This window comes from Schistocerca americana, chromosome 8, assembly GCF_021461395.2.
Source record: "Schistocerca americana isolate TAMUIC-IGC-003095 chromosome 8, iqSchAmer2.1, whole genome shotgun sequence".
In the NCBI taxonomy this organism is placed as follows: Eukaryota; Metazoa; Arthropoda; class Insecta; order Orthoptera; family Acrididae; genus Schistocerca; species Schistocerca americana.
Genome location: NC_060126.1, coordinates 65,666,873 through 65,680,809, shown reverse-complemented (window position 1 = coordinate 65,680,809; position 13,937 = coordinate 65,666,873). Strand labels below are relative to the sequence as shown.

General features: G+C 39.9%; 1 protein-coding gene across 1 annotated transcript in view; it reads right to left on the bottom strand.

Annotated features, from left to right (window-relative positions):
* Positions 1 to 12,695, bottom strand: part of LOC124545275 (NADH dehydrogenase [ubiquinone] 1 alpha subcomplex assembly factor 3) — a 29,483-nt gene extending 16,788 nt beyond the window's left edge. Inside the window, exons 1-3 of the mRNA XM_047124157.1 lie at positions 12,513 to 12,695; positions 12,266 to 12,383; positions 3,933 to 4,077 (exon numbers count right to left, since the gene is read on the bottom strand). Of these exons, the coding sequence (XP_046980113.1) occupies positions 3,933 to 4,077; positions 12,266 to 12,383; positions 12,513 to 12,583 (334 nt within the window). The 5' untranslated portion in view covers positions 12,584 to 12,695. The remainder of the gene's footprint in view (positions 1 to 3,932; positions 4,078 to 12,265; positions 12,384 to 12,512) is intronic.
* Between the last annotated feature and the right edge of the window lie 1,242 nt (positions 12,696 to 13,937).

Genomic DNA, 13,937 nt, shown 5'->3' with positions numbered 1-13,937 from the left:
ACAAGAGCTTTCAAATGCCCCCATAAATGAAAGTCAAGAGGGTTGAGGTCAGGAGAGCATGGAGGGCATGGAATTGGTCCGCCTCTACCAATCCATCGGTCACCGAATCTGTTGTTGAGAAGCGTACGAACACTTCGACTGAAATGTGCAGCAGCTCCATCGTGCATGAACCACATGTTGTGTCGTACTTGTAAAGGCACATGTTTTAGCAGCACAGGTACAGTATCTCGTACGAAATCATGATAACGTGCTCCATTGAGTGTAGGTGGAAGAACATGAGGCCCAATCAAGATATCACCAACTATGCCTGCCCAAACGTTCACAGAAAATCTGTGTTGATGACGTGATTGCACAATTGCATGTGGATTCTCGTCAGCCCACACGTGTTGATTGTGAAAATTTACAATTTGATCACATTGGAATGAAGCCTCATCCGTAAAGAGAACATTTGCACTGAAATGAGGACTGACACATTGCTGGATGAACCTTTCGCAGAAGTGTACCCACAGAGGCCAATCAGCTGCTGATAGTGCCTGCACACGCCATACATGGTACGGAAACAACTGGTTCTCCCATAGCACTCTCCATACAGTGACGTGGTCAACGTTACCTTGTACAGCAGCAACTTCTCTGACGTTGACATTAGGGTTATCGTCAACTGCACGAAGAATTGCCTCGTCCATTGCAGGTGTCGTCGTCATTCTAGGTCTTCCCCCGTTTGCGAGTCATAGGCTGGAATGTTCCGTGCTCCCTAAGACGCCGATTAATTGCTTCGAACGTCTTCCTGTCGGGACACCTTCGTTCTGGAAATCTGTCTCGATAGAAACGTACCGCGCCACGGTTATTGCCCCGTACTAATCCATACATCAAATGGGCATCTGCCAACTCCGCATTTGTAAACATTGCACTGACTGCAAAACCACGTTCGTGATGAACACTAACCCTTTGATGCTACGTACTGATGTGCTTGATGCTAGTATTGTAGAGCAATGTGTTGCATGTCAACACAAGCACCGAAGTCAACGTTACCTTCCTTCAATTGAGCCAACTGGCGGTGAATTGAGGAAGTACAGCACATACCGACGAAACTAAAATGAGCTCTAACATGGAAATTAAGCGTTTCTGGACACATGTCCACATAACATCTTTTCTTTATTTGTGTGTGAGGAATGTTTCCTGAAAGTTTGGCCGTACCTTTTTGTAACACCCTGTATACGGGTAACACACAATATCCTGTTGGTGTTTAGATTCTCTCTCTGGACACCAGTTTCTCAGAACTCTACAGGCGGGAAGTGGCGTTACAACATGTGCTTGGTTCTCGTCACCCATCTGCCCCAAATTTATGTTAATTTCTGTGATATCAACATTTCTTTTCAGTAATTATAACTTTTCTCCACTCCCGTTATTTTTCTAAACCTTTTATTTTACAAACTGCCTATTTTTTCCCACCCCCTCACCTGTCTTCCGTGTGTAATACACTTAGCTTTCGAATCTTATTGGCTTTTGCACCACGTTGTTTCAGTAATCTATGGCTTAGTTATTAGCCTCTCTCCCTGCTTTAAGTTCTCAGGTATTCAAATCTCTTCTGGCACAGGCACCAACAATCAATCTTTCCCTCTCAATCTGTCCAGTATGTCTCCCCTGACCCAGGATTGTTGGCGACTTTTCTGAAGTCTCACCATTTCCTGAACCATATCAATCCTTTTCCTTCATCCCTCTTCCTTTCCCTTCAGTCCTTTTGCCAGGATGAGCAGCTACTGGCTTCAAAAGCTTGGGTGTTCCCATATCTTTTATATGTGTTCTCTCCTGCCACCACTTGGCGAGTAGATTTTTTTATCTATACATACTACATTATATTTTCAAACACTGATTATCATCATTAAAACAGATAATATAAGAAGTAAAAATATTTAATAACACACCTAGCATCCTCAGAGCTGTAGTGTTACAGCAACATTAAGTGCCAAAACTAATATATGCAATATTTAAATAAAGTATGGGAAAGGTAACTACTTACCTACAGAGGACTGGTGTGTGGCACACATTAACACTAGCTTTCGAGCTCTTGCTTCTTTTCTAGCTAGAGAACACACATTCTCACACCCAACTACACAGACACCCAAACATATACAACATTACAAATGTGGACATTCGCATTTGGGTGTCTGCAAGTGCGTATTCTTACTAGAAAAAGAGCAAGAGCTCAAAAGCTAATGTTAACTGTTTCCTGTTAAATGTTTCTGTGCACAATGCACCAGTCTTATATAGGTAAGTGGCTGCCTCTCTCCTATATTTCATACTTTTTCATCCAGGAATTTCCATTATTGTTATATGACAATATTTTTTACTTTGATACAGCTTTTTGATGTTACTATTAATGCCAAATTTTTTTATAGCAATGTGTCCGAGAATCTGTGTTGCAAATGGCATTTTGTATTTGATGTCAACATGTAGCTAAAAAGGATAAATTGTGCCTAGAGAAAAAAAATCACATTATTTGGACCTGGTATCTTGTGCCCGGTTTAGTTCTGTTTATTTACAGTGTTGTCCAGTATGGGTAACACACCTATGAAAACTGTTGCTACTTCTCAACACAAACAAATATCAGTTGTTGAAAGCACAACAATGCTAAAAGAAGAAAATGAGACAAAGATAGTTTCAGAAAAAGTACTGTCAAAGTTTTGGCAAAGGCAAATGTTCTACTCGAATAGCTTGGAAATCATGCCTACGGCATATATTGGTGGATTCTTGAATAAAGATTTACCACACAAGAGGACTTTGTGCAAGAAATATCAGTCAGACTGGAGGTTAGGGTGTATATTACAAATAATGGGAGAAACAGCCCTGTGACCTAGTACGCACACTCTTATGTGCAGAATGTGTGTTTCTTAAAAACAACATGAATATCACACTATTTGTAGCCCTCAAGTTGTGAAGTGAACTGCAACTCAGTTCTTCTGTTCACTGTTGTTTGTGGTCATTCTCGAATTTTGAAGGAAGCATTATCTGAGGGATAAGTCTACAATTAAAATGCATTTCTTGTGCACAAGAATACCACATTATTTTTCAGAAACATGTCAGAGCCCTGAGCTTTTTTACATCAGCATCCACAAAAGGAGAATTCTAGAAATGAGTTGCATAGAACGTAAGTAGTCCACGTTTCCTACTAGTATGAACCTTTTCACAACTTTTGTCTCATACAAGTCATACAGTGCAATGCAATTTGTCAAATTTTCCATTAAGCTCTGTGAAGTTCTGATGCACTGTTACAGAGAACATAAAATGAGTACTCTAGAACTGCAAATGGCATACGGAACACGTACCATAAAAAACAAGGTGGTTTCATTTCCTGATGCCAGTCACAATTTTTTCCCAATTTACTTTATACACAAGACATTTGGTAAAGTAAGTCCCATACTCAAGTTCATTTTCTTGTAGCACTATAACATCCTAAGTGGGATACTTGCTGTGTTTGAAGAGTTGCATCATTGTGGTGACTGTTGTAATACAACTACATGAAAATTTTATCATGCCTCTTGTCCTACTGGTATGTCAAAAAGTGAAATTAACTGGACTAACAGAATTTTGTATATCCTCTTACGCAGACACTCACACCTTGCACACAATTCACTTACAAATTATATTAGCACCATTTTTTTCACATTTGATACCATTTCACTCATAAAATATCAGTTCTGTTTTCTTCTAAAAAAAACTGATGAAACAGTAGCAATCAATGAAGTAATTGCCAAGTACAATATGTAAAATACCTTGTAAATATTAAGAATTCATGTGTGTTTAAATCTATAGGTCAAATCAAATTAGTTAATTTATGTAAACTTTGAAGCTAATTTCATCCAAAAGAGATGTTACCATTGTCATCTCCCTAGTCATTACAACAACAGCAAAATCATAAGAAAACGAAAGCTCACCTATTTTTGGTTCAAGAAGGAAAAACAAGCAAAGGGAATCTTCATTTATTTCATCTGGGCCTGACACATTCCAGCTGAGAACAGATTTTGGAAAGATTGCCATAGGTCCCACTATGAACAACCCGTTATTGAGTCTAAATCCCATCTGAAACATATTTTTTAAATATAATTATTCATCTTGAAATGGAGGAAGACAGACATGTGCAAACTGCAAAAATTTCACAAAAGCCAAAGTTCCATAAAATATTTGCGGCGATTCTACCACCACTATGTGGAAACTGTATTAGTGACTTGTGTGATGATATGATAATGATGTAAAATTGATTTCCTGCCTGAACACTGATAAATATCAAAAATTAAATTCTGTGAAACAGGAAAATTCATCAGAATCAGCAGCTACAAAACCACATTACTGCCTAAACACTTAGTAAGTGATACATATTTTCAACATAATACACCCTAATCACAATTCATATCACTTACACATTATATTTGAAAACCACACAGCCAATGTTACACATATTTCATCACCTTTACAAGTTTCATTAACCTATGAATTAAAATGTCTCAAGGATATTAAAACACTACATGTGCATTACAATGAACGGTGTTCATCTATTGTTCTTCAAAACAAACACTAGCTTCAAGTTGAATTACAGTCTTTGAACAGCACAGCGGTATGCATTACAGAACATTGGCATGTAGGTATTGAACTATGGCATATGCTGGTAGTCCTTTTGTCACATGACTGTGCAAGTTAGCACTGACCATAATGGGTTGGGGATCGTGTATTTATGTAAGAGATGGCACACATTTTAAAGCTACAGAAGACCTTATAACATTTCGTGAAGATAATTTGAATTGGCACCTCTCAAACTAATAAAGCTACACATCTCTAAATAGATAGTCATTCTATGAGTGTGCCACTAACCTTGTGGAAAAGTGGACACTTTCAACACATTAACCGAAGTCTTGGAAAGTTCAAACCCCAAAACTAACATAATAAAATGTGGAGACATGGATATTAACACAGGTGTTGTAGGTTAAATTAGTACTAACTTCCTAAATGTTCCTAACACTTTTGGCACAACACAACTGATAAAAAGAAAAGAGAAAATGTTGTCTTTGCTGTGAGTCCAGGCATTGCAACAATGTATGTTCTTTCTTCCATAACCTCATCATCTACTCTCACATTCTCTTCACCTCGACCTTCTCAACTCAACAGCAGACCTCCTTGGATATCAATCTTCACCTCTCAGATTGTCCCACGTCACTACTAACAGTACCTCCAGCTCGACAGCGGTCATGTCTTCCACGTCAAAAACTCTCTTCCTTATAGCACTGCCACCCATGGATTCCACATCTGCAGTGGAAAGCAGGAGTTGTTAAAACACTGACAACCTTGCCAGAGCAGTTACTGACAGACAATAATCCTATCCGCCTCATCCATAGAAAGTACTCCCTTGTAATCTCCTTCTCTGATGCTGATAAATAAGTTAATCAGCCACTGACCAGCACTCCTCTCGCCACCCAGTATCACCCTGGCCTCAAAAATGTCAACCCCTTTCTCAGGGCTTCAGCTGCCTCTCGTCGAGCTCTGAGATGAGGTGTACATACCCAAAATCCTATTCATGTCACCCAAAGTAGTGTTCAACCTACAGAATATCCCTGTCCGTCTCTATTCCAATCCTGCAACCCCATGGGTCATTCCCTCATGGTTGATGGGGGTGCAAGACCTGTCACATACAACCTCCACCCCCCCCCCCCTTTCCACATTCCAGTCACAGGCTTCTTGTACAGCATTCTACATGAGCCTGACTTGTAACTAACTGTCTTCTCACATGAGTGCCTGGTCAGAAACTGCATAATTGACCATCCAGTTGCCAATCATAATGCACACCATGACACAAATGACCTCAACAGCTGCTTCACTATGCGAACCATTTGGATACACCCTGCCAGCTCAAGTTTCTGTGAACCATGCTGATGGGAATTGTCTACATTGCATATCTTGCACTCTCACAATTCCTCTGGCCTAAACCTCTGCTAACCTGTTTCCCACTAGCTCAATGTATCTTCTTCCCTCTCTCGTCTGTTACTGCCCAAATCATTCCTACCCTGTCCAGATCATATACTACTGCCTTCTTGCACTGCTCTTCATCTCCTTGTCCCCACCCACATGGGCAATCTCTCTCTGCTCCCTTTGTGATCCCTCTGTCTTTCTGTCTCCCTCTTCTTTCCTTCCCCACCTCCCTATCTCCCTCTTGTATGGTCTACCATCTAATCTCCACGCACCTCGTCATCAAGCCACTAAGTCGTGCGTCAAAAGACCTGCCTCACTTTATTCCACTACCTCCTCCTTGCTTCCTGCATCCTCCCTGTCCCCTCCCCATTTCCATCATCTCAGGCAACTGCTCTCAATAATCTATAATTAGTCATTAGTCTCGCCATAGCTGCAGGAGCGTGTGGCTAGGCATCTGTACTTTTTTTAAAAAAAAAGGCCAGAGCTTGAAAGCTGAAGAATATTGCTACCTATTATGTTCGTCTATGTGCCACACATAAGCCCACTATAGGTGTGTGGTTGCCTTTCCCTTATTTATTAATATGTTCAGGAGGAAAGTTACTACTCATCATATAGCGGAGATACTGAGTTGCAGATAGGCACACCAAAAAGACTTTAACAATTAAAGCTTTCAGCCATTGGCCTTCACCACCACCACCACCACCACCACCACCACCACCAACAACAACAACAACAACACCACACACACACACACACACACACACACACACGACTGCAGTCTCAGGCAACTGAAACCACACTGCCATCTCTGCTATATGGTGAGTAGCAACTTTCCTTCTCATTATTTTGTTACATTCCATCCTGGATTTTCCACTGTTTGATATCTGCCTGACAGCTTTTCTTTGATCCTAACCCAGTGCTGTTTTCCTTCATTATTATTTTCTTTTGCATCACTATACTCAATGTCCATCCTTCTTTCTCTTATTTCCTGTGTTTCTCTTGTTGCCTTGCAAACCTTCATTCTCCACACCCACGACATTACCAATCGGCAGTGTAGTTCAGTTGCCTGAGACTGCAGTCATGTGGGTGAGTTGCGTTTGCATGTGTGTGTATTGTTGATGATGGCTAGTGGCCAAAAGCTTTAATTACAGAAGTCTTTTTGTTGTGCCTATCTGCGACTCAGTACCTCTGCTATATGGAGAGTAGCAGCTTTCCTTCTCAATATTGTTACATTCCATCCTGGCTTTTCCATTGTTTGATTTTATTAATACGTCCATATGAGTTAATGAGTGTTGCTCCTGTCATGTGACTAAATTAACACTGGTTGACAGAGATACAGTAATAGTAGATATAGGTGACAATGAATTGGCAGACTACATTGCAGAAAGCACTTTTGTTGTGGTGGAAACTGCATCTTTGTTAAGATAGGAACAGGATCCAAGTCTATAAGCAACTTAAGCTACTAACTACAGAAAAAAGATTTGAAAACATCAGCATTCACAATAACTGTAGTATACCTATACAGATCCGATGAAGATGTAAATAAAAAATTCTCCAAGACCTAGAAAATACAATAACTGCAAAAAATATGCAAACTTTACTCAGTTTTTGCTGATTTCAGTATAAACTTTGCAAATCAGATAATAGAAGAACTGAAATAATAAATCCAGTTACTTTCATGTAACCTAGAAATTACAATATATTCCCCTACATGAGAAACTTCCTGTACACAGCCCACTGTCAATCAAATAATAGTCAATGACAATCAGAAGCAACACAAATTAAAAATATTTAGAACAGGAATAACAAGCCACTATGGCCAGATCATAAGTTTCTACTTGGAAAGCAATACCTCGCAGAATAATAAACAATGTACAAAATTAGATCTTATAGTAATTAGTAACATGAAGCATTTAGGTGCACTTAAATCAAGAGTCTGGGTTCAAATTTATAGTCCAGGAAGTATATCTGGTATATTTACAAATGTCTGCTTGTGTCTGTGTATGTGCGGTTGTATATGGGTGTGTGTGCGAGTGTATACCTGTCATTTTTTCCCCCTAAGGTAAGTATTTCCGCTCCCGGGATTGGAATGACTCCTTACCCTCTCCCTTAAAACCCACATCCTTCCATCTTTCCCTCTCCTTCCCTCTTTCCTGACGAAGCAACCGTGGGTTGCGAAAGCTTGAATTTTGTGTGTCTAACGACCTGCCAGCGCTTTCGTTTGGTAAGTCACATCATCTTTGTTTTTAGATATATTTTACCCACGTGGAATGTTTCCCTCTGTTATATCCATATTTAATATATTCATAGATACATTTAAACAATATTTTGATATAACTTTTCTACTTCACACTAGCAATTTAAAAATAAGCAACAGAAACAGCTGGACCACTCCTGGTATAAGAAAATACCTGCAGATTAGAAAAGACAAAAGCATATGTTCTTGACTAACACAAGAGATATTGGATGTAATTGATGACAGGATACAACATAAAAACACAGGCAAATGGGGAATAAAGAAAAAAATTAGGTTGAAAATTGCAAAACAGCAAAGCAGGAAATGCTAGACAGGGCTGTAGAAGCATGCACGACTAGGGAAAAGATATATGCTGCCAACAAGAAAAGTTAATGAAATTTGAACAGAAAAGACACACCTGTCTGAATATTAAGAGCTTGGGTAGCAACACCATACTAACCAAAGAAGGGAAAGCTGAAAGGTGGAGGGAATGTACAGATAGGATATATAAGGGAAATGAACTTTAAGGCAATATTGTAGAAAGGGAAGAGATAGTAGGCCTAGCTGAAGATGAATTGGGAGATATGATACTGTGAAAAGAATTTGGCAGGCCACTGGCAGGCCTAAGTCAAAACAAAGCTCCTGGAATGGACACTATTCCCTCAGAATTATAGAGGTCGTTGGGATACCCAGTGATGATAAAAATGTTCCACCTGATGTGCTGTATATATGAGACATGTGAAACACAGACTTAAAGAAGAATGTAATAATTCCAGTTTTGAAGAAGGCAGAACTTGCAGACAGGTTTAAATATTACAGAACTCTCAGTTTAATAAATCATGCCTGTAACATAGTGAAACAAATTTACAGAATAGAAAAACAGGTAGCAGCCGACCTTGGAGATCGTCAGTTTGGGCTTCAGACAAATGTGAAAGCAATACTGATCCTGCAACTTATCTTAACAGATAAGATAATGCAAGGCAAACTTATGGTTTTAATATCTGTAGATTTAGAGACCTGTTAACACCAAATGTAGATTTAAGTGTAAAGTAGTCTTTTCTGAGGGTATTTGTGTGGAGTGTAGCACTGAAAGGAAGTGAAATGTGGATAATAAACAGTTCAGACAGGAGTACGTTGCTACAGAAGAATGCTGCAGATCAGAGGAGAGGATGAAAATAAAGCAGTCGTCAATACAAATTCTTTTGAACACCACAGAGCTTTACTAGGCATGGTCCTATTGGAGATGGTATGCTGTTGCCTTCCTCCATTCTTTGAACTGACTCAACCAGCCAGTTATAGCAGTGACGTACAGTTTAATGTGGATACCAAACCATGGTGCAACTCTGCATTTTTCATATCAACAAACACTGCCACAGGTGAAAGAAGTAATAAGAGATGGATAAAAATCCTAGGATACTGACTGGAATTAGGCTAAAACAGAAATTTGTGGCACACGTTTACTACACCAAATAATGAGACACACCCATATGCATCACGGAACGGTGACTATGGTAATGGACGAGGGGTGTGTGTGTGTGTGTGTGTGTGTGTGTGTGTGTGTGTGTGTGTGTGTGTGTGTGTGTGTGTGGGGGCGGGGGGGGGGGGGGAGGGGGGGAGGGGGGGGGGGCTGTTGTAGAGAGAGACCACAACTAGAGTACAGTAAGCAGGTTCAGTTGGCTGTAGGTTGCAGTAGCTGTGTAGATATAAGGAGGCTTATACAAAATAGAATAGTGTGGAGAGCTGCATCAAACCAGTCTTTGAGCTGACAGCCACAACAACAACAAAGGACAACACCTAATACAATAATTTAAGGACTGCAAACATTTTGCACACGACTATTCAGTACTGAATATGGGATAGTATTTTGATGAAATTGTGGAGCAAGCCACAAATCCTCCAGACTTCCGAAAAAGGTCATTAGATTAGCACTAGCACTGCAGAGTGAAAAGTTCATTCTGGAAACATCCGCCAGGCTGTGTCTAAGCTGTGTCTCCATAATATCCTTTGTTCCAGAAGTGCTAGTTCTTCAAGGTTCACAGAAGAGCTTCTGTGAAGCCTGGAAAGTAAGAAGTGAAGTATTGGCGGAATTGAAGCTGCAGGGACAGGTTGTGAGTCATGAATGGGTAGATCAGTTGGTAGAGCACGTGCCCGTGACAGGCAAAGGGCTCGAGTTCGAGTCTCAGTCCAGCACACAGTCTTAATCTGTCAGGAAGTTTCAGCAGTAGTAGTAGTTCAGGAAACATCATGCAGAGAACTATTTAAAGAAAACAAAATTCTATGATTCTCTGAATGTACCTAATCAAAAATTATGTACTATAAAAGAAAAAATGAATAGTAGTAATCAGTGTATCACCCATACTGAATCTGTGCAAAGACAAGTAAATGTCATAGACACAGCAGACAAATACGCCACTATTCCAAGAAAGACATACTCCACCCTAACAACAAACTGTATAATGCATTACCAAGTTTAATAAAAATAATAATAGGCATTTACAGATAAATCCAAGCCATCAGTAAAAGATAGCTTGTTGAGCACTGCTTCCACTCTGCGAGGAAGTAAGTTATCTACTAAACAAAATTGTGTAACTTGTTGCTGCAATACTTGTAAAGTGTTCTCAGTAGTTGTATTATTATTACTACATGAAACATAATTGTCATTTACTGTAAGAAATTTTTTATTTCTTAAGAACCAGTCAATGTTACTGTACGCATTACAACACTAGATTTCCAGGACAATTAAATAAAAAATGGTCTGAGACTTTATCGATGAACTTTGAGAAAAGCAATGCACCACAACCACAGTAGTTGGTAAAAGTTGCGCAGTGGACAACATCCCCCCCCCCCCCCCCAGCCTCGCAACATTTTTTGTAGTTTATGTGTGATTATGCACATAATATGCATCAAAATATCCATTAGAGACTTATTCATTATCTACTGCACATTTTCAGAATTTAATTGCAATTTTACTTTTTACGATGAAAATTTGTGGCAAAGTGCATTTAAATATTGCACGAATATAAATATTAGACTACGCAACATGTTAGTCTGTTTGGCATTCATTCGCTTCACCAACTCACAATCAAAGACCATTTTTCAACCTAACTATAAGTTGGGCTGTGATACAGATCAACGTCACAACAACCAAGATTTCAAGGGGAGGGATACATGGGTGTAATACTGCACTCTAACTCACTTAAAATGTTGCATGTACCACTACTCAAAGAGTTAACACACGCTAATGACCTAGTCTTTTTCCCACATTTCAAATGTGCAATAAACCTTTCATACAAGTAAGGCAGTGATTACTATAGTGTAAAGTACGCCTGGAGCACATTTGCATGAATAAATTACCAGTGCTCTTAACACCACTGCCCAGCAGCAGAAGCTTTTCCATTCTTTCAAATATGTCACACTGAAATTGTAAATTTAAATTGACAGTGCCAAATGTCCTGTTTAAAATGCTTGAAGCATTAAATTGTGTGGCTAAACTGTTCCCACTTTTCATTTGACATTTACAATTGGGAAAATGAGCTGTGGTAAAATGAAACTTTACTTAACATTGCCTGAATTCCAGGTAGTAGGGAAGCATCGACTGATAGGCCAAGTCCTGAGACATCAAGGAATTGTGAATGTGGTGACGTATGTAGGTGGGGGAGGCAAAATCTACAGAAGGAGGCCATGGATTTACTACACTGAGCAGATTCAGATGGTTGGAGGCTGCACGGTTATGTAGAGATTAGAGGCTTGCAGAAGATTGACCTGTATGGAGAGCAGCACGAAACAAGTCTTGGGGCTGAGGACCACAACGACAACAGTCAACGAGATGACAACTTATTAAAATACATTTCTGTATTCTTAAGGGTGCCCCCTTCATAGGAGCCAAAAAACGACTGGAATTTAATATGGAATCCGCTCATAGTTCTTTGGGAAAAGTATTAGCCCTACTCTCGGTTGGGTTCATGTAACACATTTTTCAGATGTTAGGAGTATTCAGCATTGACTACATTGTGTATAACTGTATATTCAGTCTCTGGTCTCTCGAATCTGAGTGCAAAGTTAGTGAGCATTTACCTGGCTGTAAGAATTAATCATTAAGCCTAGGTCAAATTCTCTATTGAGAATTTGCACAGTTGTCTTGCCATCTGGATCATAGCTGTGCAACGAAGGAGGAGTCCGGAAGTAGTTTCTCCTAACAACAGAAAGTAAGTCCCGTTCACGAAAACTGAAGTAATCGCTCCTACAGTTTTACATCCATAACCCAATAACCGGTAAACACAGTGATTTATACGCTACATTTCACGTAATAATGAAAGCATACCCCAGTATAGTGACATGCCTCCTACTGAGCACTGCAAACCTCCATGAGAGGTTTGGAACTAAACTAAACATAAATAACACGGCAAAAATCCACACAAAAACGACTACACAAATAACTTAGCTGCTGCAACTGGTTTCAGCAACCCGCCAGACTTCAGATTGCAATGAAATATCTTTCGTGGTGAAGTTTTGGTTCGTTTGGACTACACGAGTGATCTCTATACTATGGAGCTCACTGGACTACAAGTTCCGCGGTTGCGATATGTCGATTATCTCGTTGGTAAACATCTACTCTGCAACATGTAATTTGAACGCCAGAGGTAACTTCCAATTGTGTAACGTGAGCAGCGTTTCCGCACGTTCCATTTAAGTATGCAATGAGGAAGAGTAACCCTTACATGTTTCCGTGCTTGTTGTAATTATTCGAATCTTGTCTTTGTATAACCTACGGGAGCGTTGCGTAGGAGGCCGATTTCCACTTAAACCCGGTCCACACGCAACGATCTGTCTGCGCAGACATCGGGGCAGATGTCTGTACATGCAAAAGATCGCTGCAAATGTGGTGTGTTCACACCACACAAACCCCGATCTACTACCCGCCCGTCATCTGTCGGTGTAGAAAAGAAATATCAATGGCAAGCGACTATACTCCACGTAAACGTCAAAAATTTAATTCAGTTATTTTGAAATATAGAAATGGAGGAAGTTCTGTTGTGGTCTGTGTTCGCAACTTGTGTGGCAAAAAACATTCAGACCAACCGCAGGAAACAGAGAAAGCGGTCAAAATGTTGTAGACAGTGGCTGCTAAACCGAAAGCAGTTTTCTCACGTAAATTTACTGCGAGAGTTGCAGGGCGAACCTAACGACTGACGAAATTATTTGCGGATGGGTGTCGAAAATTATAATTATCTCTTAAAACTTGTAACCGCTCATATCATGAGAAAAAATACTTGTATAGAGCAGGGCAATTTCTCCTCATGAACGGCTGGTGGTAAGATTAAGATTCCTAGCAACAGGAAGGAGCTACAAGGATTTGGAATTTTCAACTGCAATATCGAAACAAGAGTTGAGTGAAATAATACCCGCAATTTTTCAATTAGAGCATTGTACGCTGCTGTCTTTTTGTTTCGGTCACTATATTCTTTACTTTAATCTTCCACAAACATGGGTGGTTTCTACATATTTCAATGAATTCACTTACAAAATTTCGAGAACACTGACGAGTATCAACCATTTTAATGCCCTGTGCGCACAAATACAAACACTAGACTGAGCAAACAGCTGTTTCGCGCCAGATTTGCGGCGATCTCATGTCCACACGCTCCAACTTGTCTGCGCAGATGTGGTTTGAACCCACAGATTTGAGAGGTTTCGCTCAAACCTCCGACTCCAACTTCCAGGTTTGCACACACCTCAGGTTGGTGCA